The following is a 27,176-nucleotide window of genomic DNA, read 5'->3' as shown; positions in this document are numbered from 1 at the left end:
CGTGTAGGCAAAACAAGTTTGAGCCAACATCCGTCGGACAAAATCCGAGGATTTTGTTGTCGGAATGTCCGAACAAAGTCCGACCGTGTGTACGGGGCATTATAGTAAAGAACCCTCTACGTAGTTTAAGGTTAAACCTCTTTTCTTCTAATTTTAATGAGTGGCCACGAGTCTTGTTAAACTCCCTTCTGCAAAAAAGTTTTATCCCTATTGTGGGGTTACCAGTACGTTATCTGTAAATTGAAATCATATCTCCTCTCAAGTGTCTCTTCTCCAGAGAGAATAATTTCAGTGCTCGCAACCTTTCCTCATCATAACTAATATCCTCCAGACCCTTTATTAGCTTTGTTGCCCTTCTTTGTACTCACTCCATTTCCAGTACATCCTTCCTGAGGACTGGTGCCCAGAACTGGACAGCATACTCCAAGTGCAGCCGGACCAGAGTCTTGTAGAGCGGGAGAATTATCATTTTATCTCTGGAATTAATCACCTTTTTAATGCATGCCAATATTCAGTTTGCTTTGTTAGCTCCTTTTATCCTTCGTCTATTAAACTTCTGAAACTGTCCAGAAAATGTAGAGATGTACTACATGCAGCTATTACTTTCTGGTCAATGTTCCTCCCAATACTAGGAGAGTCATACTGCAGTAGGCAGCAGTGTGTGTACAAACACACTAGCAGTAGTGATGAGCCCGATGTTCAAGTCGAACATAAGTTCCATGCGAACAACGGGTGTTCGCCTGTTCGCTGAATAGCGAACCATTTGGGGTGTTCGCGGCAAATTCGAAAGCTGCGGAACACCCTTTAAAAGTCTATGGAAGAAATAAAAAGTGCTCATTTTAAAGGCTTATATGCATTGTATTGTCATAAAAAGTATTTGGGGACCTTGGTCCTGCCCCAGGGGACATGTATAAATGCAAAAAAAGTTTAAAAAACGGCCGTTTTTTCGGGAGCAGTGATTTTAATAATGCTTAAAGTGAAACAATAAATGTGAAATATTCCTTTAAATTTCATACCTGGGGGTTGTCTATAGTATGCCTGTAATGTGGCGCATGTTTCCAGTATTTATAACAGTCCCTGCACAAAATTACATTTCTAAAGGAAAAATAGTCATTTAAAAGTACTTGCGGTTATAATGAATTGTCAGTCCTGGCAATACACATAAAAGTCATTGAAAAAACGGCATGGCATTCCCCCACAGTCCATTACCAGGCCCTTTGGATCTGGTATGAATATTAAGGGGGACCCCGAACCAAAATGAAAAAACAAAAATTGCGTGGGGGTCCCCCCAAATTCCATACCAGGCCCTTCAGCTCTGGAGAACCCTGCACCAAAATTTAAAAAAAATGGCATGGGGGTCCCCCCAAAAATTCATACCAGACCCTTATCTGAGCATGCAACCTGGCAGGCCGCAGGAAAAGAGGGGGGATGAGAGAGTGCCCCCCCTCCTGAACCATACCAGGCCACATGCCCTCAACATGGGGAGGGTGCTTTGTGGTAGCCCCCAAAGCACCTTGTTCCCATGTTGATAGGGACAAGGGCCTCATCCCCACAATATATAGCAAACAATGGTGCGCTACAATTAACTTTCTAATAAAGTGCACAGGCTCCTGAAGAGCAGCGATATACTGGTGATATTATTTGCATAAAGTGCTCGATAATATAGGCAAATAAATACATAAAGTGCTAAGTGTTATTGACAAATTAATACATATCATGCTGAGTGATAGTGACAAATAAATCAATAACAAAATGTCTTCAATGCACACATATAAATAAAGTGAATATCTTCAATAAATAAATATTATATGGATATTTTCAGTCACCAATATTGGAGGCATACATCCCCCTCCAAATTCAGAAAAAGTTAGCCAAGATACCAATAGTCCCAAATTCTAAATGAAGAAATGGTTCATAAGGAGGGATGTAATGTCAGAGGAAAACCACTCTCAGCGTGCTTACACAGCATTAGTAGTACTCAGCTACTTCATCCTGCTCCCTCTCACAGCTTCACTGATTATATTTTCTCATAAAATCAAGGAAATATATCATTGCGCAATGATCAGCATATAAAGCATACTATCAAAAGCACAAGCGGATCCACTCACATATCATTGTGAAATACCCAGCGCATAAAAACAGTCAGATGCTCAAAGCAAATTCCTATCCTCATCCACTGTGCTCCACACAGACACATCAGATGTCGTCACTTGCTCCTCCTGACGCGTTGCGTCACATGTCACATGACTTTTTCAAGGATAGCCATGTGACAGACGAAACTCCGTTTTTATACTTGTTACAGCGTGCCGGTTGCCATAGTGACATCGGTCATCATTGGATCATCATGCTGTTCAGTGCTTGTTAGCATTAATACATACATGTTCACAACATACAATAAACTTTAATAAGACCTTTCACAATATGTAGTTGCATACTGAATAGAAAACAAAATTCCATTAAAACCTATAAAAACATTCCATGCTTTCATATACATGGAAGGTGGAGGCTCCTTAAGAATCAATTTAAAGAACTAGGCTGCAAGTTGAAGGGAAGGACCTCCAAGGTGATATTCTCTGAAATATTGCCTGTGCCATGCGCAACACAGGAAAGGCAGTGGGTGATTAGAGAGCTGAATGCATGGCTCAAGACCTGGTGTAGGGAGGAGGGATTTGGGTTTCTAGAGCACTGGGCTGACTTTTCATTTGGGTGCAACCTATATGCTAAAGACGGTTTGCACTTGAATGGAAGGGGGTCTGCTGTGCTGGGGGAGAGGTTTATAGGAAGGCTGGAGGAGTATTTAAACTAGGATTGAGGGGGGAGGGTGAACTAGAATTACATCAAGAAGACAGGTCAGTTAGGGGTCAGACATTAATGGAGGGTGGAATGGGGACAGATGGGGGGAGGGTTATGGCAGGTGTCAAGAAATTTCCCATGTTGCAAACAGCCATTGGAAACTGTAGTGCCATTTGTACTACTAAAAAATATATGAAAAACACCAGACCAAAATGTAATAATGCATTAAAGTGTTTGTTCACCAATGCCAGAAGTCTGCCAAGCAAAATAGGTGAGTTGGAAGCTCTGGTGCATGAAGTGAACTATGATGTAATCGGTATTGCTGAAACTTGGTTTCAATCCTCACATGACTGGCCTATTAATATTCCTGGCTATGCACTCTTTCGGAGAGACAGGGTAAAAAGGAAAGGTGGCGGGGTCTGTCTCTATGTGAGAAGTAATCTCAAAGCAAGTGTGAAAGAGGACCTGATTGATGGAGAGTGTGATGAGTCTGAAGCATTATGGGTGGAACTACATATAGATGGGCGTAGTTCAAAGTTAATCATTGGACCCAATGTTAACGAGGAGGTGGAGACTCAGCTCCTTGCACAGATGGAAAGGGCTGCAAGGGCTGGGACAGTGATAATAATGGGAGATTTTAACTACCCAGAAATTGACTGGAGTAATGGCACTGCTGGGACAGTTAAAGGACAAAAATTTATAAACCTAGTACAGGACAATTTTATGGTCCAGTTTATTGAGGCCCCAACTAGGAATGAAGCTCTGTTGGACCTGGTAATCTCAAACCATGCGGAGCTTATTACTAATGTGCAGATAAAGGAACACCTGGGTAGCAGTGACCATAACATGATTTCATTTGATGTTAGCTGTAAACAAGAAATACATAAGGGAAAGATAAAAACACTTAACTTCAAGAGAGCAAATTTTCCAAGGATGAGGGCTGCTCTCGAGGACTTAGACTGGGAGGGAATATTGGCAGCGATAAACATAGAACAGAAATGGGAATTCTTCAAAAAGACTGTTTGGGACCTCACTGCAAAGTATATTCCCATGGGCAATAAGTTTAAAAGGCTAAAAAGAAAACCTATGTGGCTCACGGTCAAAGTTAGAAAAGCTATAAACAATAAGAAAAGAGCTTTTAAAAAATATAAAAATGAAGGAACACTAGTGTCATTTAAATGCTACAAAGAATTTAACAGAATATGTAAAAAGGAAATCAATAGTGCAAAAATTCAAAATGAACGAGAGATCGCAAAAAATAGTAGGACAAACCCCAAAAAATTCTTCAAATATATTAATAGTAAAAAGGTCAGGTCTGAGCATGTAGGCCCTTTACAAAATAATCTAGAGTGGGTGACTGGGGACAAGGAGAAGGCTAATTTATTAAATACTTTCTTCAGCTCTGTATATACAAAAGAGCATGGGGAAGCTCATGTCCATAAGGGGGGTGGTATTGACACAGCCCCCAATGATCCACAATGGCTCAAAAGGGATATGGTCCAGAAATATTTAGACAGAATAAAGGTGGATAAAGCACCTGGACCTGATGGCATCCACCCACGGATCCTAAAAGAATTGAGCTCTGTAATTTCAAAGCCATTGTATCTAATTTTTAGGGACTCATTAATGACGGGAATAGTACCGCTGGATTGGCGCAGGGCGAACGTGGTGCCTATATTTAAAAAGGGATCAAAGTCTTTACCAAGTAACTATAGACCTGTTAGTTTAACTTCTATAGTCGGGAAGATACTGGAGCGTTTAATAAAAGACCACATAGACGAGTTCTTGCTGGAAAAAAACATTTTAAGCAACAGACAGCATGGGTTCATGAAAGACAGAAGTTGTCAGACAAACCTGATTTCTTTTTATGAAGAGGTAAGTAAAACCTTGGACAGAGGGGTGGCTGTGGACGTGGTTTATTTGGATTTTGCAAAAGCGTTTGATACAGTTCCGCACACACGGCTCATGTGTAAGTTAAAGTCTACAGGCTTGGAAATATCAGTTTGTAAATGGATAGAAAACTGGCTAAAAGACAGAATTCAGAGAGCAGTGGTTAATGATTCTTACTCTGAATGGTCTAAGGTTATCAGTGGTGTACCCCAAGGTTCAGTGCTGGGACCCTTACTCTTTAATATCTTTATAAATGATATTGGATCTGGGATCAAAAGTAACATTTCTGTCTTTGCAGATGACACCAAGCTATGCAGTGGAATAACGTCCTTACAGGATGTCTCCAATTTACAAGCTGACCTCAATGCTCTGTCTAATTGGGCGACTATGTGGCAGATGAGGTTTAATGTTGAGAAATGTAAAGTTATGCACTTGGGGGCTAAGAATATGCATGCATCATACATGCTAGGGGGAGTACAACTGGGGGAATCTGTAGTGGAGAAGGATCTGGGGGTTTTGGTAGATCATAAGCTCAATAATAGCATGCAATGCCAAGCTGCGGTTTCCAAAGCGACCAAAGTTCTTTCTTGTATTAAGAGAGGTATGGACTCCAGAGAGAGAGATATCATTTTGCCCCAGTTCAAATCATTAGTAAGACCTCATCTGGAATATGCAGTTCAGTTTTGGACACCAGTTCTCAAAAAGGATATCGGGGAACTGGAGAAAGTGCAGAGAAGGGCAACCAAACTGATAAGAGGCATGGGGGAGCTCAGCTATGAGGAAAGATTAGAGGAACTGAATTTGTTCACTTTTGAGAAGAGGAGAATAAGGGGGGATATGATCAACACGTTTAAATATATAAGGGGTCCATATAGTGAACTTGGTGTTGAGTTATTCACTTTACGGTCAACACAGAGGACAAGGGGGCACTCTTTACGACTGGAGGAAAAGAGATTTCATCTCCAAATACGGAAAGGTTTCTTCACAGTAAGAGCTGTGAAAATGTGGAATAGACTCCCTCCAGAGGTGGTTCTGGCCAGCTCAGTAGATTGCTTTAAGAAAGGCCTGGATACTTTCCTAAATGTACATAATATAACTGGGTACTGACATTTATAGGTAAAGTTGATCCAGGGAAAATCCGATTGCCTCTCTGGGATCAGGAAGGAATTTTTTCCCCTGCTGTAGCAAATTGGAGCATGCTCTGCTGGGGTTTTTTGCCTTCCTCTGGATCAACTGTGGGTATAGTATTGGGTATATTGGATTGTACGTTTTTTTTTTTTTTGTTTTTTTATGGTTGGACTGGATGGACTTGTGTCTTTTTTCAACCTGACTAACTATGTAACTATAAACAAATCTTCTTAAACCCCTCATACACTGCAGTTATCAGTCTCCCCCTTGTGGTCAACTTAAATAATACCTGATACTTAATTCTCCAGCAAATAACATTGACCACAATAGGCCTGTATACCACATACCTTATAAATATAGACATGTATAAGTACAATTGATACTACCACATACCTTATAATTATAAACGTATGTATACATAATTGATGCTGCCAGATCTGAACTAAAGATAATAGATCACATCCATTACATTAAAATATAAACACAAAAAATAAAATTCGCTTTTACTAAGTTCTCTTAATTTATTACTCCCCCTCCAGTGAGGCTTGTACCTATCAATAGCCCATAATTGTAGGGATGTGGGATCCTTATTGTGATAGGATGCAAAATGCCGCAAATTGATATGCTTGGGAAAACCATTCTTAATATTCTGTATATGTTCCCTTATGCGTTTTCCACATGGGGCATTTAGTTCTACCTATATACTGCAGTGAGCATGAACACTACAATATATAAACAACCTCCTCTGTTCTGCACGAAATAAAATCTTTAATTGTATACTCTTTATTTGTGCTGGTAGACTTAAAATTAGTACATTTTTGACAATTGAAATGAGTATTTTTACATGCATAGCATCTTTTACAGGGGTAAAATCCCTTTCCCTGAAAGAAGGACAATTGATTCAATTTTTTAGGGGGGTCCGATACATTTCTTGCTACCCGATCCCTCAAAGTGGGTGCCCTTCTATAAATAAAACAAGGTTTCTCAGGTAAAATTAATTGCAATTGCTTATCCGCTTTAAGTAGTGCCCAATGTTTTTTGATGATGTGTTCCACTTGCCTATGTTGGATGTTGTAATTCATTATTAGGGGGATTTCCTGGTACTGAGTAGAGTTCTTTTCCTTATCCTTAAAAATTGAATCAACAGCTCTCTTGGAATTTGGTATACTTCCTGTACTTTCTCTTCAATTAAGTTTTCACTATATCCTTTGGATACAAATTTTTTTTTCCAATCAATTTTGCCTGTTCCAGATAGAGACTTTGATCAGTGCAATTTCTTCTGAGGCGTATCATTTGGCCCTTCGGAATATTAATAAGCCACAGATCATGGTGGAAGCTATCCACCAGTATCTAGCTGTTTCTTTTCACCGGCTTGAAAAAAGTTTTTGTGGTTCTAGCACCCTTATCCAATTGTATTTCTAAATCAAGGAAATGCACATTTTTTTCACTGATCTCATAGGTAAGCTTAATATTTTTCTGATTCCCATTCAATTTACCAAAGAATTTAATCAAGCAATCTTCATCACCTTTCCATATTAGGATACAGTCATCTATAAATCTCCTATACATGATTAGATCATGTGGAATATCGGAATAAATGGCTTGCTCCTCCCATCTGGCCATGAATATATTGGCAACACTTGGTGCATACTTTGCACCCATTCCAATGCCATTAAGTTGCCTATAGTAATCCTCATTATGCCAGAAATAATTGTGCTGCAATCCATACGCTAGGCACCTTACTATGAATCGTTTTTGTTTTGAGATAAAGTTGCTAAATTCGTCCATAGCCCATTTAGATGCCTGAACTGCCTCCTCATGATCTATTATAGTATACAGCGATTAAACATCTGCTGTAGCTATTAAGTATTTACATTCCAGCAATAATTCAATAACTGTATTAAGTATCTGAATTAGATGTTTAGTGTTCCTTAAATAGGCACATGTTTTAGGTACCAAGGGCTGTATATAATTATCCACATATTGTTCTATTCTTGCATTTATGGACTGGATCCCATTAATTATGGGTCTTCCTGGTGGCTGTGTTTGATTTTTGTGGATCTTTGGAAGCGTATAAATTATTGGAACCCTACATGTGTTGGGTATCAAGTACTTTTCCTCCTTCTTAGTTAAAATATTTTTCATACTTCCTCTGAGTATCAATTCCGATAATTCTTCTTTCTATTCCTTAGTTGGGTTCTCCCTTAGTTTTATATAAGTATTAGTGTCACTCAATTGATCTTGTAATTCCTTATTATAATAATCTTTGGACAGCACAACAATTGCACCCCCTTTATCCACAGGTCTAATTATAACTTTTGTTATTATCCTCTAATTCCTTAATTCCTTTTTTAATACTTTGTGGATCACTCATTTTTTTAATTTTTAGTTTCTTCAAATCCTGTATAACCATCCGGTTAAAAACTTCTATATGCTCAATGTTACATACTGGAGGGTCAAACAAAGACTTGTTCCTTAATTTACTATGCACAATTCTTTCTGGTAAGTCTACTCTGTCATGCCTATTACTTGGTGTCTGATTCAACATATATTTTTTTATATTCAGTTTTCTTGTGTACTTCTGAATATCAATATACATTTCAAATTTATTTAAATTGTGTTTAGGAGCATACTTTGGGCCTTTATCTAGTGCTAATAGTTCAGTCCTTGTTAATTCTATTCCACTCAGATTGAGGATTCCTTCCCCAATTACTCTCTTTTCCTTTTGGGTCTTGAATCCTCCTCGGCATCCCCTCTTGCATTTGGACTCCTTGCATTTGTCATTTTTTCGTACCGTGGTGGGGTTTTCTCGCTCCCAGGGCTGGACTGGGAATAAAAACCAGCCCTGGAAATAATTTCATACCAGCCCCATAGCATTTTTGTACCAGCCCAACCGCATAACGTCATTATTTACTTGTTCACAAAAGGGAAAACCATGCATTTTAAAGCACATTTGAAGAGTGTATTATATATATAGATAAGGGAGACATGGAATTTACAAACAGCAGCAATTTTTTTCTGGCAAAAATCATGGCATTTACTAGCACATTTTTTATTGACACTGCAAAAAAAAGGTGCCATAAATGGCAGTTTTCAGTGCAAATAGCAATATTTAAGCTATAAACTGCTATTAGCATTGTGTTAAGTTAAACAAAAGTCAAACACCATATTTCTCCATTTACATGAAAGTCAGATTAATATAACCCAACACAGAGTTCCCCCATATATCAGGAGGATTCCCCTTTACAGTGCAAGGGAACTCTGACATAAAGGGGAACATTGCAGATCATGATCTAAGCAGGAACTCTGATATAAAAGGGGGGCACTGGTGACCAGAGACCCCACTTATATCAGAGTCCACTGCTTTCCCCTTTACATCAGAGTTCCCCCTTGCATTGTAAGGTGGAATCCTGCAGACTATGATGTAAAGGGGAACTCTGGGAATGTGGGGAGGACTCTGGTCCTCTGAAAACACTAAAGTAAGGGGGTTTACTGATATAAGGGGTACACCTTTATATCAGTGCCCCCTTACAATATTGTATTGACCCCCCCTCTCAGACTGGCCTAGCGGTGCTGTCACTGACCTCCTCTCAGGTGCAACATGCAGGGCTCGGTCAGTCGGCTCCAGCTCGGTGGCTCTGGTTTTATCCCATAGTTTCCTCTCCACAGTCCATACATGTCTGACTTCTCCCATGACCCCCATCCCTGCAGCACTCCCACTCTTGACTCCACTCCAGACTGCAGACATCATATAAGACAAGAGATGGTCAGAGGCTGCGGATGGTACAAGGAAGGTCAGAGGCTGCGGATGGTACAGGGGAGGTCAGAGGCTGCGGAGGGGACAGCAGGGGAGGTCAGAGGCTGCGGAGGGGATGACAGGAGGGGTCAGAGGCTGTGGGGGGGACAACAGGAGATCAGAGGCTGTGGAGGGGACGACAGGAGGGGTCAGAGGCTATGGGGGGGACAACAGGAGATCAGAGGCTGTGGAGGGGATGACAGGAGAGGTCAGAGGCTGCGGAGGGGATGACAGGAGAGGTCAGAGGCTGCGGGGGGGGACAGGAGGTCAGAGGCTGTGGGGGGATTACAGGAGGTCAGAGGCTGCGGAGGGGATGACAGGAGGTCAGAGGCTGCTGAGGGGAGGGGGGCGTACAGGAGGTCAGAGGCTGCAGGGGGGGACAGGAGGTCAGAGGCTGTGGAGGGGATGACAGGGGGTCAGAGGCTGCGGAGGAGAGGGGGGGACAGGAGGTCAGAGGCTGCGGAGGGGATTACAAGAGGTCAGAGACTGCAGGGGGGAGAGGTCAGAGGCTGCAGGGGGAGAGGAGGTCAGAGGCTGCAGGGGGGACAGGAGGTCAGAGGCTGCAGGGGGGACAGGAGGTCAGAGGCTGCAGGGGGGACAGGAGGTCAGAGGCTGTGGAGGGGATGACAGTAGGTCAGAGGCTGCAGGGGGGGGCAGGAGGTCAGAGGCTGCGGGGGATGACAGGAGGTCAGAGGCTGCAGGGGGGACAGGAGGTCCGAGGCTGCATGGGGGGACAGGAGGTCCGAGGCTGCAGTGGGGGACAGGAGGTCTGAGGCTGCAGGGGGATGACAGGAGGTCAGAGGTTGCAGAGGGGAGGGGGGGACAGGAGGTCAGAGGCTGTGGAGGGGATGACAGGAGATCAGAGGCTGCAGGGGGGACAAGAGGTCAGAGGCTGCGCAGGGATGACAGGAGGTCAGAGGCTGCAGAGGGGAGGGGGGGACAGGAGGTCAGAGGCTGCGGAGGGGATGACAGGAAGTCAGAGGCTGCAGGGGGGGACAGGAGATCAGAGGCTGCAGGAGGATGACAGGAGGTCAGAGGCTGCAGGGGGGGACAGGAGGTCAGAGGCTGCAGGGGGGTGACAGGAGGTCAGAGGCTACAGGGGGATGACAGGAGGTCAGAGGCTGCAGGGAGGGGACAGGAGGTCAGAGGCTGCAGGGGGATGACAGGAGGTCAGAGGCTGCGGAGGGGAGAGGGGGACAGGAGGTCAGAGGCTGTGGAGGGGATGACAGGAGGTCAGAGGCTGCAGGGGGGGTGACAGGAGTTCAGAGGCTGCAGGGGATGACAGGAGGTCAGAGGCTGCGGGGGGATGACAGGAGGTCAGAGGCTGCAGGGGGGCAGGAGGTCAGAGGCTGCAGGGGGATGACAGGAGGTCAGATGCTGCGGGGGGATGACAGGAGGTCAGAGGCTGCGGGGGGATGACAAGAGGTCAGAGGCTGCAGGGGGGGCAGGAGGTCAGAGGCTGCGGGGGGACATAGGAAGAGGCCACCAGACGAGTACTCACTGCAGCGAGCACTGTAACTGCTTTACTTTTAAAATTGGCGCCATCGTGTCACTGTGCATGCGCCCGCATTTCCGAGAATTGCCGAGTGTGTACGGCTAGCTCGGGAAAGCCTGTACACACTTCCGAGAACAATCCGAGCCCGCATTTCCGAAAACAGCGCTGGCACCTGCGCAGTTGCATGTCAGCCCAGCGGCCCCGCAGCCATATTTCTTTCAGGCGCCGCTGCCCTCACAGCGACCCCAGGGGCAGCCAGACAGCTGGCCCACCGGGGGATTTCCTGGTATCCCAGTAGGCCAATCCAGCCCTGCTCGCTCCTGCGGTACTCCAAAAAAAAACGTGACTGATCTTCATCCCTATAGTCCCTTAGGGGTTCATACCTATTTTGAGTGTGAATCAGACTTCTCCTAGATTCATACTGGTGTTGGTCATAATAACCACGCCCAGCTTGCTGTTGATAGTATTGATTTTGATATTGCGGATAATCCCTTGTTTCTCTATTGGAGTAGAGGACTCCACTGCCGCCATTTTTAATATATACAAGCGCTTGACTACTTCTTAAATGTAAGTGTCTTTCTTTTTTTAATAAACTTATGTATTTTACGGAATTATACTATATGGCCCCTTCTTTCATCCTATGTGGGACATGTTTGAGGACGTTTTAAAGTTTTGCATGGAGAAGGTACCCCGGTGAACTACCCCTAGGATCTTTCCTCCAGAGTGACATTAGGATCTCCTCTCCATTGCCAGTGGGCAGTTTTTAAGCTCGTATGCTGCATTTTATTACCTTTTTACTCTTGAGTTTAGATATGATTTAAAGATGGCTTGATCTAATGAATCATTGCACTTTGTATATCATTGTTGCTCTTTGTATTACATTTTAATAAACAAGTCTGTATTTATTATACAGTATGTGCAGCACATTTCTAATTGTGCTTTCTAATGAAGCCAACTAGATAGCAATAGTAAATATAAGCTACAGTAAAAAATAACATAAATTCAACAATATAACTTATTTTTCTTAAGAAATCCATACATTACCTCCAAATAGAAAAAACATGCCAGTTAAAAGCAGTAGCAGATATGCCCTTGCTAGTATACTAACAAATCCAGTCATTCCTCCAAAAATGATCAGGATGAGACTAAGGGGCAGCATAATTACAAGAGTTCCATGCATACCTGCATATAAAATAAAGGATTTATTATTGCTGGATAACAGCTCTGGAAAATAACAAGCTTAATTAAGAATATTTTAATTTACCTACATCTGAAATTGCATAATTAGATGCACATTAAAAAAACAAAACTCAGTAATCTGCAGAACAAATAATGCTTCAAATGAATTAATGCTTTCAGTGTTTGGTAGCGCTGTAAGTACCTTGTATATTTATATTATTCCCCCATTTGCACTTTGTTCCTAATTGTAACGACACTTACAGTGCAAGTAAAAGTGAGAAATTGAATGTTAGTGTGCATGTTATTTGCTACCTATTAATCAGCTATATGGAATACTTTCAGAAGAATTTATGTGAAAAAAAAATAATTGCTAGCTCATAGCCAAATCTAAAGATGGCTTCAGATCTATGGGGATCAATTGCACTGGTAGTCAGTCAATCTCTATGAAGATAGGATGAATGGTAGAGGGTGGCTTACTTTAGACAGGAAGGACAAGTGCCCTTTATATAAAAATGTGCCTTTTAACTCCTTTTACATTCCTGCACTATGCTTACCTAGGATTTGATGAACCATTGAAAGGATGCCCAATTCAAAATTGATATCAAGATGTCCACATGGACCCACCTCTTGGGTAATATAATTTTTTCAAAATATATGTTAATTCCTTATATTGTAAAGGAATTAAATATCAATTAAGGAATATACACCCATACAATTAATTACCAAAATATAGTAATAAAATTGCTGACAAATTCTAATAATAAAAAAATGAATGAATATTAGTACATATGTACATCAATCAAGTCCCATATGTGTTCTTAAAAAACGTGTAACAAACAAAACAACAACGTTTACCAATATGTTCAAGCACATACTTAAAGGGAAAAATGAAGATTTATCAACAGTAGATCTCTGTCTTATATACTGGGGGGAATAATTATTTGATCCCCTGCAGATTTTGTAAGTTTGCCCACTTACAAAGAAATGAAGGTTCTATAATTTTTATCATAGGTGTATTTTAAATGATAGAAACAGAATATCAACCAAAAAATCCAGAAAAAAACACGATACAAATGTTATAAATTGAATTGCAGTTCAGTGACTAAAATAAGTATTTGATCCCCTACCAACCAACAATAATTCTGGCTCCCACAGACTAGCTACAGTATGTGCTCATGTGGTACACAAGTTAGTCCTGTCAATTTAAGAAGATGCTCCTAACGGCAACTCGTTATATGTATACTGTAAAAGACACCTGTCCACAGAATCTTTCTTCCATTCAAATTTTGGGTCCATGGGCAAGACCAAAGAGCTGTCAAAGAACATCAGGGACAAGATTATAGACCTGCACAAGGGTGGAATGGGTTACAAGATCAAAAGCTTGGTGAGAAGGTGACAACTGTTGGAGCTATTATTCACAAATGGAAGAAATGCAAAATAATCATCAATCGCCCTCAGTCTGGAGCCTCATGCAAGATTTTGCCTCATGAGGAAAGGATGATCATGTACATCCTGACCAAACAGAGTTCATTAAGAGTAGGAAACCAAGGGACCATTCTAACAGGGCAATTCAAATCATCCACTGGACACATGCATGTGATGACCATCCACCCTGTCTCCTCCTGTCCATGGATGCCGAAAAGGTGTTTGACAGTGTGGACTGGCTATACCTACAGTAGTCCTGGATAAATTGGGCTTTGGACCGCATATGCTGTAGTGGATCAGAGTGTTTTACGATTCACCAGAGGCTTGAGTGAAGATAAATGGCTCCCTTTCTTGGCTGTTCCCTATTAGAAATGTGACAAAACAGGGTTGCACGTTGTTGCTGCTTATCTTCTCTCTGGTACTTGAGCCCCTTCTGAGCAAAATTAGATTAAACCTCAATATCCATGGGGTTTGAATAGTTGCAGTGGAACACAAGCTTTTGGCCTATGTGGACAATGTTCTGTTCTATACGACAGACCTACTTACTTCACTCCCTAATATATTGGCCGAACTCCAGATGTTTAACCAATTGTCCAACTTTAAATTTAACTATAGTAATGTAATGGATGTGATTAAGAGTATCATGAAATGTCTAAAAAGGGAAATAGTCTCCCAAAAGAAAGGGTTTTCTAGGCAGCAAAGCGATAGGGGAATGATAACACTGGGTATAGAATTAAATGAACTTTATTGAGAAATAGTTTCAAGGATGACAGTAAGTAAAAATATGAGCTGTCACAGCTCACTCATATTTTTACTTTACTTTACTCTACTTTACTGTCATCCTCGAAACTATGTCTCAATAAAGTCCATTTAATTCTATACCTAGTGTTATCATTCCCCTATCGCTTTGCTGCCTAGAAAACCCCTTCTTTTGGGGGATAATTTCCCTTTTTCGATATTACTCGGGGTGTGCAGCATTCCCTTCTTTTCCCAAGTGTTTCCCTGTTTCATGAAATGTCTATTCCAATATATATATAAGTACATGTTGTATATATCTGACATATATCAGCTTCTATGCTTATAACCCTTAAAACATATTCAGTAGATATCAAAGCTTACCCCTCTCTTACTGTGGAGCTGAACTGCAAGAGTTAACAGAGAAGTTTGCACCTGCTTCCGAAAATACACTCAAAAAAATAACAAGATAACACCAATGTTTTAAAAGAAGCAAGAACATTGCAAGAACATGGCTACTTCCTCATGTGGACATCCCAGCTAAAAGCCAATACTTTGTCACATACTTTGTCATAATATATTTATATGTTTGTGGTTTGCTTTCACCAGCCTTATCTGACGTATCTTAATCTTAACGAAATGGTATATAAGTCTTGCAAAGAGGAAATATTAAAACAGAAAGTAATTTTACTCTGAACAGTGTCTCAGTGTGAGTTTACTTGAGCATGCATGCTCTATATCTCTATATTCAATTTGACCAGGGGCAGATATAAAAATAACGGACCTCGGGGTTCTGGTCCACAACATCTGGCACCCAACGTGGGGCCATTTGGGTTCTGCACTGAGGGGGGGCTGATCGAGAAAAAACCGGGACAAACCAACATGGGCAGGAAGGAGACTGATCACCTCTGAAAATGGTAAGACACTTTTGATATCTCGTATCTAGTCTACTGTTTATCCTATACCCGTGATTGGCTAATCTCTGTGTCTATATCGGCTCTCTACGGTCAGCAAAGAGACAGGTATATATCTTGCCTATAGCCAGTTGAACCTGTACCAATTATATCTGCCGCCTGTTTTGTTCTGTTCTGTTTTGTTGATCGATCTTGTGTTTTGTGGCAGCTGTTGGGAATGAGGGATTGATTATATAGTCACAAATGGAATTAGTTGATGTGGATTAAACTCCTCCTGGGGGAATAAATAATTTTGCGTTAAAGCACGGGTGTGGAGAAGCACGGGAAAACCAGGAGGGGGGTTAGAAATACGCCCAAGGGCATGGTGATCCCGCGAGGATCTGAGCAATCCTGTATTTCTCTATGGTCGTCACACATCTTGTTATTGGTTGTTGGTCACATCTTGTTGTTGTTTGGTAATGTAATGTCCTAAGTGTGTTTGTAATCTGTTATTTGGCATACATGAAGAGGGTTGGGGGCTGATCGAAGTGGTAGAGCCAGGATATAGGACTGAGTCTCTTGGTTATAAATCCTCATTCCCGGAGACCGCACAAGTATTGGGTTTCAGATTAAATGTACATTATCCAGTCAAAATTGTTGTTGGCAAATCATTGGAAGTCATAGAGGCTCAGGCTAAAATAAGAGGACAGGGGGACTAGAGGTGCCTCTTACAACCTGAACAACCAGAAGGGCTTGAGGAAAGGGAAAAACCCAGAGTGAGAAATTTGGGCTTTGAGCTGGGACATGTAAAAGCTTTGAGTTGGGACATGTAAATTACATTTGAAGTGTTGCATTGCATATTAACTGCTGTACTCCTTATTTGTCTGTTAAATGTCTTGTTGAGAGCAATAAGTGGTCACATATTACTCAGCTCCTCTACCTGCGGCCACCTCATTGGTGGACAGGGCTGTGACTGGTCTGCGTTTTGGGAAGGCGCATGCAAGGAGACTTGCTAGGCAGCCGAACACTGTAGATGTTCCTCTCTCTCTCTCTCTCTCTCTCTCTCTCTCTCTCTCTCTCTCTCTACCACTCTCTGTCTTGTCCTCGTTAATTTGAGACTGTGATATGGTCTGAACCGGTACCAGGTGATGGATAGAGGATTGTCGGACCCTTGAGTCCAAGACAGCCTCGTGACCCATCTGAAAATCCTGAGCAGACACATAAATATCCCAGTCATCAAGACAGAACGTAGCAAGGTAGCGTTATATATTGAAAAGTGATCCAAAAGAGGACAGGTGGCGGTCAGAGGAATTGTCGGACCCTTGAGTCCAAGACAGCTTAATAAAACCACCATACAAACCCTGAGCCAGGACACATAAACTCTTCAATAGCTAACAAAATGATGGTGTAAAAGTTAGTGAGGCCCAAAGAGGGCAGTTTAGCTTGTGACTTGGTATTAGAGTGGGAAGGAGAGGTGTCACAGACCTAGCCGGGACAGAGGCTGTTGGAGAGGACTGTATGCAAGCCTGTTGCCTTTTGATTATGGGCCCTGGATTTTCAATGGATTCATTCTGTTGGGACACATCCTGTGAGGAGATGCTGGTGTCATCAACCTGTGTTTATGTTAATTGAATGAGCTAATGACATTGTCCTCTATACAATGTAGGAGACGGGACGACTGCTATTCTGTTAATTAACTGTGTGAAGCTCGGTGACCACAAGTCTGGGCGAAAGGTCATGTCTCAGTCACCTAGGCTGTATAAAGGATTAGATAATTAGCTCATGTTAATTAAGTTACAGTTGTATTGTTAGAGGAGGTTCCAACGGCATATAAAGTCTTGTAACTTTGATTCATAATAAACAGTCCATGTTAGCAGTGAAGCAAGTGTCGCCTTGTTTTCTGCTCAGAGAGGTTGGAATATCTGATATCTGTATACAGACTGGGAGGAAGTGGTATATGACGGAAGCACTCAAGCGGAGTGTGAGACGTTCCGTGACAAGAGGGTACTGTCAAAAAGGGAAAGAAATTGACAAAAGTGTGTGGGGTTAATATGCATTTGGGTGGAAGGCTACAGGTAGATGAATGGCGTACTATTTTGAAACGGAAAAAAAGTCTGTCGTCCGATCACAGACTGCTATGAGCAGCAGACGCTTGGTTCAAAGTTGCAAAAGCTATTCATGAGGAAGGGTTGACAGAGCAGGAAACCAATCAAGATGGTCATATTGTATATGTGTATAGAAAACCAGAAAAGAGGAAGCTAAGTAGTCAGCCACCGCCCTATGATGGCGTCTGGTCCCCAGGAAGTAGAGACTGCCCTTCGTCCACCGCCCCTCTGTTCCAAGTGACACCTCCCCCTACTGCCGCTCTGCTACAAGTGACAGAGGAGCCTCTCTGACACCTCCCCCGCTGTGCTTAACAGTAGACAAGGCACACTTGTCTTTGTACAGCTCGGGTGGTTGTTGCCACACATGCCTGACCCAATCTGTACCACCTGCACCACCGCCCACACCGGAACCTACCCACATGTATCCAGTAATAGACCAGTCCTCCGAGTCATATTACAAGGCCCAACCTACCCCATTAATGACAAGCACTGACGACGGCGCTGTGGGGGGGAACAGACCCGGGTCTAGGGACTCAGACTCAGCCCAATTCCTCCCCACAAAGCCCCGACCAAAGTTGCGCCGGCCCTGTCAGGATGCCCGGAGCTGACATGCATGCTGGAACAGGTACAATCCCAAAACGACAGACTGTTACATTTCAAGGCACACCCCACATTGAATCTATTCCCCTGTATGACTCATCAGCTGGAGGGGCAATGGATTCCTTCACGCCACCGTCCAACAACCCACTTGACCACCTGTTTGATAGTGACACACATTTACAGTCCCTCTTATGCCCCTCGCAATCCAATACACAAATCCAGCAGCCACCCCCCCCCAGTGCTCTCCCTAAACCCCACCTTGAATGGACTCCCCCTAGACCCTCACACCACCAAAGACAACCGCCCCAATACGGCCCCTTCATTTCACCGAGAGGAATGCCTACGGCACAAGGGGCTCCCCTGATGTACATAAATTTGACCCCCTCTCAGGCTGCATCCCTTGTTGCAAGCCTACCAGACCCTGAAAAACAGCCCATGCCATTTTACAGAAGGATCACCCAAATTCAAAAGACATACGCGGCTGCGTGACGGGATTTGGTGAGCCTGTGTGAGATAAAGGCAGGAGATGCCTACTGGCCAGTGATGGAGAAACGCTTTGAACAGTTCTACTGTGACAATACTTATAACTCAGGATGTGACTTCGTGAGTCAGTTAAAAAGATGGGCTCAAGACCGCTTGGCAGACCAAGCGACTAGTATACAAGAGGTCACACAAGAAAAAGGCGAATCTGTTAAGAAATATCACAATAGAATAGCACAAATGTTTACTGATTTGGGTTTCAGCACACTGACCAAAGCACATAGACACATGCTAGCTTCTGCATTTGTCTCAGGTCTTAAAGAATCAATCCGAAAGGGTCTGATCCTATCACACCTAGAGTATACATTAATGGATCTTGAGACGTTGTTATTAGTAGCAAAAGGCCTAGAATCTGCACAGGGCAGCAAAAAGGTAGCTCCTCTCATGATGGCCTCTGACACTCCATATCTGCACCCACCAGTATCAGCTACACATGTCTGCTACAACTGCGGAAGACCCGGCCACTTCCGAAGGGAATGCTGAAGCCCCCGGAAGTTTACCCACAGACCACTCGGCCCCAACCATGGCCAACACGAAAATACCCAGTATCAGGGACATGAAACCCCACCTTGCCCACCACCCCGCCCTTCTCCGGATCACATGGACCTTCTCCGCTAAGATTTAGGCAAGCCTGTGTCACCTGCCCCTGCCATGGTATCCTCTGGAGACTCAGGAGGCCCTCTTGCAAAAATAACCCTCCCCATCGAGGGCCATCCCACCACTTTTTTATGTGACACAGGTGCGGCCAAGTCCGTAATCAGGGCGGAAGAGCTACCCGATACCTCATCCCTATCAAACATTGATATAACATGCGTGGGGGTTGATCGAACGCCCAAGAAGAACCCCTTAACCCCCCCCTACAAGTTGGCAATTTTCCTGACCTACTAGCAAGATTTGTGGTCTCATCCACATGCACCTTAAATCTGTTAGGGGCTGATATCTTGTCCAGACTCCAGGCTTCTATTTCCTTCCAACCTGATGGTGGTGTTCTGATCACTTCACCACTAGCTATCGATGATGCCTCAGCATTGTGCTCCGTCCCTCTTCTGTTATCCTTGGACACACCAGATAAAGCTGGAATCCTGCAAGAAGTCTTGGATCGCGTTCCCCTATGCTTGTGGTCCACAGGGCCCGAAGATATAGGGCACCTAAAAGTGCCAGCTCAATCCGCATCCATTTCAAAGCAAGTCGAAGTCCTCTTGGCAAATGGAGCTCTGGTACCCTGCACATCCCTGTGTAATACACCACTGTTTCCAGTGAAGAAACGAACTGCAAAAGGAGAGCCAGAGAAATACAGACTGGTGCAGGACCTCAGGGCAGTGAATGAAGCTACCGTACTGTAAACGCCCATCGTGGCCAACCCCCACACCTTGATGGCAGGGATACCACCCACAGCAAGGAACTTTACAGTGGTGGACCTAGCAAATGCTTTCTTTAGTGTCCCCCTTGACCCCTGCTGCCAGTTCCTGTTTGCCTTCACCCACGAGGGACGGAGCTACACCTTGACTGTTATGCCACAAGGGGCCCAGAACTCCCCCTCCCAATTTGCCAAGGCAATGGCCCTCATTCTGGACACCTGGATGAAGTTACACCCAGACATTGTACTCCTTCAGTGTGTAGATGACCTCCTGCTTTGTGCAGATACCCTTGGCGACACCTCAATCTTCTCTGAAAGCCTCCTCCACTACCTGGCTGAGCAGGGATGCAAGGCCTTAAAGCAAATGGTCCAGTGGTGCAGAGAGAAGGTGATTTTCCTAGGCCACTGTATCTCCCAAGGCACCCGACCTCTCAATGAAGAAAGAGTTGCTGCAATCAAGGCCATTCCTTTGCCTCAAGGTCAAAAGCCCATTCATGCCTTTCTAGGATTAATCTCCTACTGCCGTTCTTGGATGTCAGGAGCCTCCCTCTTGATGCAACCTCTCTATGACGCCCTGAAATCTGACTCTTTCCTGCTTTCTCCAGAAGCTGTGGACAATTTTGAAACTCTGAAGGAGATTCTCTCAACAGCCCCTGCTTTGGGCCTCCCAGACTATGAAAAGACTTTCAAACTGTTTGTCTCAGAGAGACAAGGACATGCCACAGGAGTTTTGGCTCAGGCCCATGGCAACAGACTCAGACCCATTGGGTATTACTCCTGTAGACTGGACTCAATGGCCAGGGGGGGACCCTCCTGCCTCAGAGCCATCTTTGCAGCCCAAGCCCTGTTGGACAAGACTGCTGACCTCGTGTTGGGCCATCCTTTGATACTTCTTGCCCCTTATGACATAACTGCCATAAACCAAGTACAGCTGTCCTCGCAGAGGTACCTCAGACTCCAGTGTGCTTTGCTTCTCCCCGATAACATCACCATCCTCTGATATGATACCCTTAACCCATCCACTCTGCTTCCTCTTCTCGAGGGGGGAACCTCTTTGGAAAATGAGCCTCATCTCACCGCTCATGACTGCTTCGAAGTGATGAAAATGGAAACAACACACTTACCGACAGTCAGCGAAACAGCCCTTGAGAATCCTGACTTGACAATTCTTGTGGATGGTTCCAGGTATGCAGACAGCACTGAATGGTACCACACAGGATACGCAGTTACCACCGAAGATACAGTTCTTCAGGCTTCAGCATTACCTTCCTCCATGTCTGCCCAGGAGGCAGAACTCAAGGCCCTAACTATGGCATGCAAATTGGCAGAAGGAAAAAGAGCCAACATTTATACAGACTCAAGATATGTCCTTGGTGTGGCCTGCGATTTTTGGAACATCTGGAAAACCAGAGGGTTCCTGACAGCAGCAGGAACATCTGTAAAACACACTGCAGTTATCAAGGACTTAATGGATGCCCTACTCCTCCCAGCACAAGTGGCTATACTTAAGGTAAAGGCGCATGGCAAGCTGGTTTCCCAAGAAGCATGAGGCAATCACCTGGCAGATACCGCTGTGAAACAAGCTGCAGATGGGATGTGAGAAGTGGTCAGCAGAGTGAATGCACCCATCCTGGATGACAAAATAGATGCTCCTAAAGAGACTGTACAAACCACCATGTTTCTACAAAACCCTAATGTAAACAGGACTCACCTCAAGGAGCAACAGGAGGCAGCTGACAAAGAAGAAAAAGAAGTGTGGTTAAAAAAAGGAGCCACGGAAGTTGAGGGAATCATGGAATTAAACAAGAGACCGTGTTTGCCATGATCAATGTTTCCTGCAGTGGTACAATGGGCCCATGGTGCCTCTCATCTGTCAAAAAGCTTGATGAACACCCTGATCAACAAATACTACTTGGCTCTGGGGATCACCCCACTCACCAACAACTTCTGTAAGTCATGCACCATCTGTGCTAAGTGCAATCCTGGAAGAACAGAAAAGGTACCTTTGAAGCATCCAACCGAAGGATACAGATCGACCACATCCAGATGCCGAAGAGTGACCGATATGAATATGCATTGATTATCAATGATATGTTCTCTGTGTGGCCGGAAGGCTATCCCGTTACCAACATGATGGCAAAGACCTTGGCTAAAAGACTTCTAACAGAAATACTGTGCAGATATGGTGTTCCAGAGGTCATAGAGAGCAATCAGGGGCCGGCTTTCTCGGCCTCAGTGACCAAGGAAATATGGGCAGCTTTAGGGGTCACACTAGCTTTCCACACCCCATACCATCCTCAAAGCAGTGGGAAGGTGGAAAGATTGAATGGCACAATAAAATCTAGAATGCTAAAAATGTCTCAGGAAACGGGAATGAGTTGGCCAGACAGCCTACCCATTGCCTTATTCAGTGTTAGGTACACTCCAAGGGGAAACCATGGTCTGTCACCCTATGAGATATTGTTTGGTTCAGCCCCCAGACTGGGTTGTTACTTCCCACAGCAATTACAGCTCCAATCTGATGTATTGACTGATTATGTGACTGCTTTATCTCGAGAATTAACCCGTATCCATTTGCAAGTGTTTTCCTCCATTCCAGATCCTGAGCTAGATACAGGAACACACAAGCTGGTTCCCGGTGATTGGGTCCTGGTAAAGAAGTTTGTGAGAAAACAAACTCTTGAACCCAGATATGATGGTCCTTTCCAGGTTCTCCTAACAACTGCCACATCAGTCAAGGTGGCCGGGAAGAACACATGGATACACGCCTCCCACTGCAAGAAAGTCCCCGTACCTAAGGAAGAGGCCGAGGGGACAAAACCATGATTCTGTATATCCTTTTCATTATAATCATTGCTCAGGCACAAGAGGTAGCCATCAAACAAAAAGATGGTATAAGGTATAACCCAATTCTATTATAACTCATCCAATACACATGTTGCCACTTTTATATCCTCTTATGAACAGATAATTCCAGGTACTATGTACAAGATCCGGTCCTGGGATGAAACAGTAAGACCCATGACTGTGTATGTATACGTTACTGATTTCCATTGGGGTAACAACTGTGATTCCTGGAGAGCAGTGGGTTGGAACACTGGGGGTACAAGCCTGAGAACGTCTTGAATAGAAAGGACAAAAATGGGAAGTCACTCATAGATAAAATGACAATCAACAAACACACGGATCAGTATTTCACCAAGGAGTTCAGGCAGACCATTGAGAATCCTAGCCCAGGAGACAGTGAGACCTATGTTCTGGGCCTATGGTGGGGAAGTGGGTATCCCAGTTTTAGAAAGCCTTTCCAACTGAAAGATATGTTCAATAACCCAGAGTGGGGAGTTCCCCAATCTACATCTAGCTCCAACCCCTTGAGGCCCCATATACAGACATTAAAGGACATGGTGGCCATAGCAGACCCTACTTTTGAGGATACCATGGCTGCAGAAACCAGGTTCTCAGATGTCAACTTGTGGCTCGAGTGGATGAGGTACAGTGCAGGGAAACACTATAAGACCAATTGCTATGTGTGTGGGGGGGCTAGACCACATTTGGGAACGGTACCCATGAACATACCCCCAGAACATGAGCCATGTTTCCTCAGCCTATTTACCAACACAACCACTCCCTGTGTGAACATTAGAAGAAAGATTGTAAGCTCTAATGAGCGGGGCTCTCTGATTCCTCCTGTATTGATTTGTATTGTAAGTGTACTGTCTGCCCTCATGTTGTAAAGTGCTGCGCAAACTGTTGGCGCTATATAAATCCTGTTTAATAATAATAATATCCCATAGTCACCAAGACCCCCAAGCCAGGAGAAGGTATCACCATATATCCTGGCAATTACACATGTTATGGGCGGTATCAGGGAGTGGGAAAACCTCTTGGGAATTTCACTAAGGGTTACCATGGATCTTATTGTGAGGTGTCTGCAGATCTGGTGCAAAATCAAGTTCAGTCTTTGGGAGACGTGGGTCTGCAGAGGCATGAAAATGAGAAGCAGATCGACAGGACAGTGAACAGGGAAATGTGCACTGGCCAAGGCCATAATGCCTCTACATAGAGGGGGTCATTTACTATAGCGCCAAAAAATTATCCTGCAGTGCCAAAAAATAGCTCTCAAAAAAGGCCAGAAAGACTTCAACTCTCAGAAACTCAGCGCTAATGCAAATGGAAAGCAGCGCTATTGCCGGCAATAATTCTGTCAGATCATATATGCTGGAATAGTGGAAGTCAATTAGGCTCGAACCTGCAAAATCCAAAGTTCTCACTGGAGGCTTATATGCAAGTTCTTTGCCATAAAAAGTGTTTGGGGACCTGGGTCCTGCCCCAGGGGACATGGATCAATGCAAAAAAAGTTTTAAAAACAGCCGTTTTTTCAGGAGCAGTGATTTTAATAATTCTTAGAGTGAAACAATAAAAGTGTAATATTCCTTTAAATTTTGTACCGGGGGGTGTCTATAGTATGCCTGTAAAGTGGCACATGTTTCCCGCGTTTAGAACAGTCTGACAGCACAATGACATTTCAAAGGAAAAAAAGTCATTTAAATGTGCTAGCGCTAGTGCCGGCTATATATGAATTGTCGTTCCCGACAATACACATAAAAGTTCATTGATAAAAACAGCCTGGGATCCCCCACACTGCATTACCAGGCCCTTTGGGTCTGGTATGAATATTAAGGGGAACCCCGAACCAAAATTTAAAAAAAAATGGCATGGGGTCCCTCTCAAAATCCATATCAGACCTGAAGGGGAACCCCACGCCAAAATTTTTTAAAAAATGGCATAGGGGTCCCCCTAAAAAGCCATACCAGACCCTTATCCGAGCAGGCAACCTGGCAGGCCGCAGGAAAAGAGGGAGGACAAGAGAGCGGCCCCCCTCCTGAACTGTACCAGGCCACATGCCCTCAACATGGGGAGGATGTCCCCATGTTGATGGGGACAAGGGCCTCATCCCCACAACCCTTGCCCGGTGGTTGTGGGGGTCTGCGGGCGGGGGGCTTATCGGAATCTGGAAGCCCCCTTTAACAAGGGGACCCCCAGATCCCGCCCCCCATGTGAAATGGTAACGGGTACATTGTACCCCTACCATTTCACAAAAAAAGTGTCAAAAATTGTAAACAACACACAGACATAGCATTGGACATTAATTAAAAAAGAAAAAAAATTCCAGCGATGTAATCCTTCCTCGTCCTGGGATACGGAGAAAGACGCTGCCACGACACGATCTGCCTCCATGGGAGGAGCCCGCTGAATGACGCTAGACCTGCCATGACAGTTCTTAAAAAGCTGAGGGTGGGGCCACCCGTGACATGCGCGGGTGACCACGCCCCCTCTGACGCAACGGGGAAAAACCGCAGGGTTACCCAGTGACATGTACAGGTGACCCCGCCCCCTCTGACTCTATAAGGGTTTTTGTGGTGTCAGAGGGGGTGGGGTCACCCATACATGTCACTGGTAACCCTGTGGCATTTCCCCGTTGCGTCAGAGGGGAGCGAGGTCACCCGCGCACGTCACGGGTGGCCTCGCCCTCAGCTTTTTAAGAACTATCAAGGCAGGTCTAGCGTCATTCAGCGGGCTCCTCCCATGGAGGTGGATCATGTCGTGGTGGCGTCTTTCTCCATATCCCGGGACGAGGAAGGATTACATCGCTGGAATTTTTTTTCCTTTTTTAATAAAGGACTTGTCCAATGCTGTGTCTGTGTGTTTTTTATAATTTTTGACACTTTTTTTGTAAAATGGTAGGAGTACAATGTACCCGTTACCATTTCACACAGGGGGGGGCTGGAATCTGGGGGTCCCCTCGTCACTTTTTTGACACTTTTTTGGTGAATGAGTAGGGGTACAATGTACCTGATACCCATTCACATAGGGGGGGCTGGGATCTTGTTAAGAGGGCTTCCAGATTCCAATAAGGCCCCCGCCCGCAGACCCCCACAACCACCGGGCAAGGGTTGTGGGGATGAGGCCCTTATCCCCATCAACATGGGGCCACAGGGCATGTGGCCTCATACGGTTCAGGAGGGGGGCGCTCTCTTGTCCCCCCTCTTTTCCTGCGGCCTGCCAGGTTGCGTGCTCGGGTAAGGGTCTGGTATGGATTTTGAGGGGGACTCCCATGCCATTTTTTTTTAATTTTGGCACGGGGTTCCCTTAAAATCCACACCAGACCTGAAGGGTCTGGTATGGATTTTGAGGGGGACCCCATGCCATTTTTTTTAACTTTGGCACGGGGTTCCCCTTAATATCCATACCAGACCTGAAGGGCCTGGTATGGAATTTGGGGGGACCCCCAAGCATTTTTTTTTTAATTTTGGTTTGGTGTTCCCCTTAATATTCATATCAGACCCAAAGGGCCTGGTAATGGACTGTGGGGGAATCCCAGGCCGTTTTTATCAATGAACTTTTATGTGTATTGTCAGGACTGACAATTCATTAATAGCCGGTGTCTTGGCGAGAAAGTCCCCCGGGTGGATAAGGACCCCCCTGTACTGCACATGCACTGCGCTTGCGCAGTACGAACGACTACAGAACCGCCGAAAGTCTCCGAAGTTGAACAGCTGATCGTCAGCTCTACATAGCGCCTGTGCACTACATTCTGCCCTGAGTCCAGGTTCAAGCCCCACCATCCAAGTGGACATAGAGTTAGAACAAAAATATTCAGAGCGAAACGAGGCCATGCCTGAAGCGTGGCGAGCAAAGCGAGCCCGTGAGGGGCCCTGTTATAGGTGCCGTGTACAGCTGACTCACAGGTGTTCAGCTTCAGCTATTTTTGGCGGCTCGTACTGCGCAAGTGCTGCGCCTGTGCAGTACAGGGGAGTCCTTATCCACCGGGGGAAACTTTCTCGGCAGAACACCAGCACTAGTGCTAGCACTTTTAAATGACTTTTTTCTTCCTTTAGAAATGTAATTTTGCTGTCAGACTGTTCTAAACACAGGAAACATGCACCACTTTACAGGCATACTATAGACACCCCCCAGGTACAAAATTTAAAGGAATATTACACTTTTATTGTTTCATTGTAAGCATTATTAAAATCACTGCTCCCGAAAAAAACAGCCGTTTTTAGAACTTTTTTTTGCATTAATATATGTCCCCTGGGGCAGGACCCAGGTCCCCAAACACTTTTTATGACAATAACTTGCATATTAACCTTTAAAATTAGCACTTTTGATTATTCATGTTCGTGTTCTATAGACTTTAACAGTGTTCGCGTGTTTGAATGAATTTTTTGTCTGTTCA

The 27,176-nt window shown here is 44.3% G+C and overlaps 1 protein-coding gene across 1 annotated transcript in view; it reads right to left on the bottom strand.

The window, feature by feature from the left end:
- Window positions 1–27,176, bottom strand: part of TMEM114 (transmembrane protein 114) — a 304,617-nt gene that overhangs the window by 56,996 nt on the left and 220,445 nt on the right. The window contains exon 3 of the mRNA XM_073632999.1: window positions 12,147–12,284. Within this exon, the coding sequence (XP_073489100.1) occupies window positions 12,147–12,284 (138 nt within the window). The remainder of the gene's footprint in view (window positions 1–12,146; window positions 12,285–27,176) is intronic.

The sequence above is a fragment of the Aquarana catesbeiana genome, linkage group LG06, assembly GCF_042186555.1.
Source record: "Aquarana catesbeiana isolate 2022-GZ linkage group LG06, ASM4218655v1, whole genome shotgun sequence".
Classification (NCBI taxonomy): domain Eukaryota; kingdom Metazoa; phylum Chordata; class Amphibia; order Anura; family Ranidae; genus Aquarana; species Aquarana catesbeiana.
This window is presented reverse-complemented; position numbering and strand designations above follow the sequence as displayed.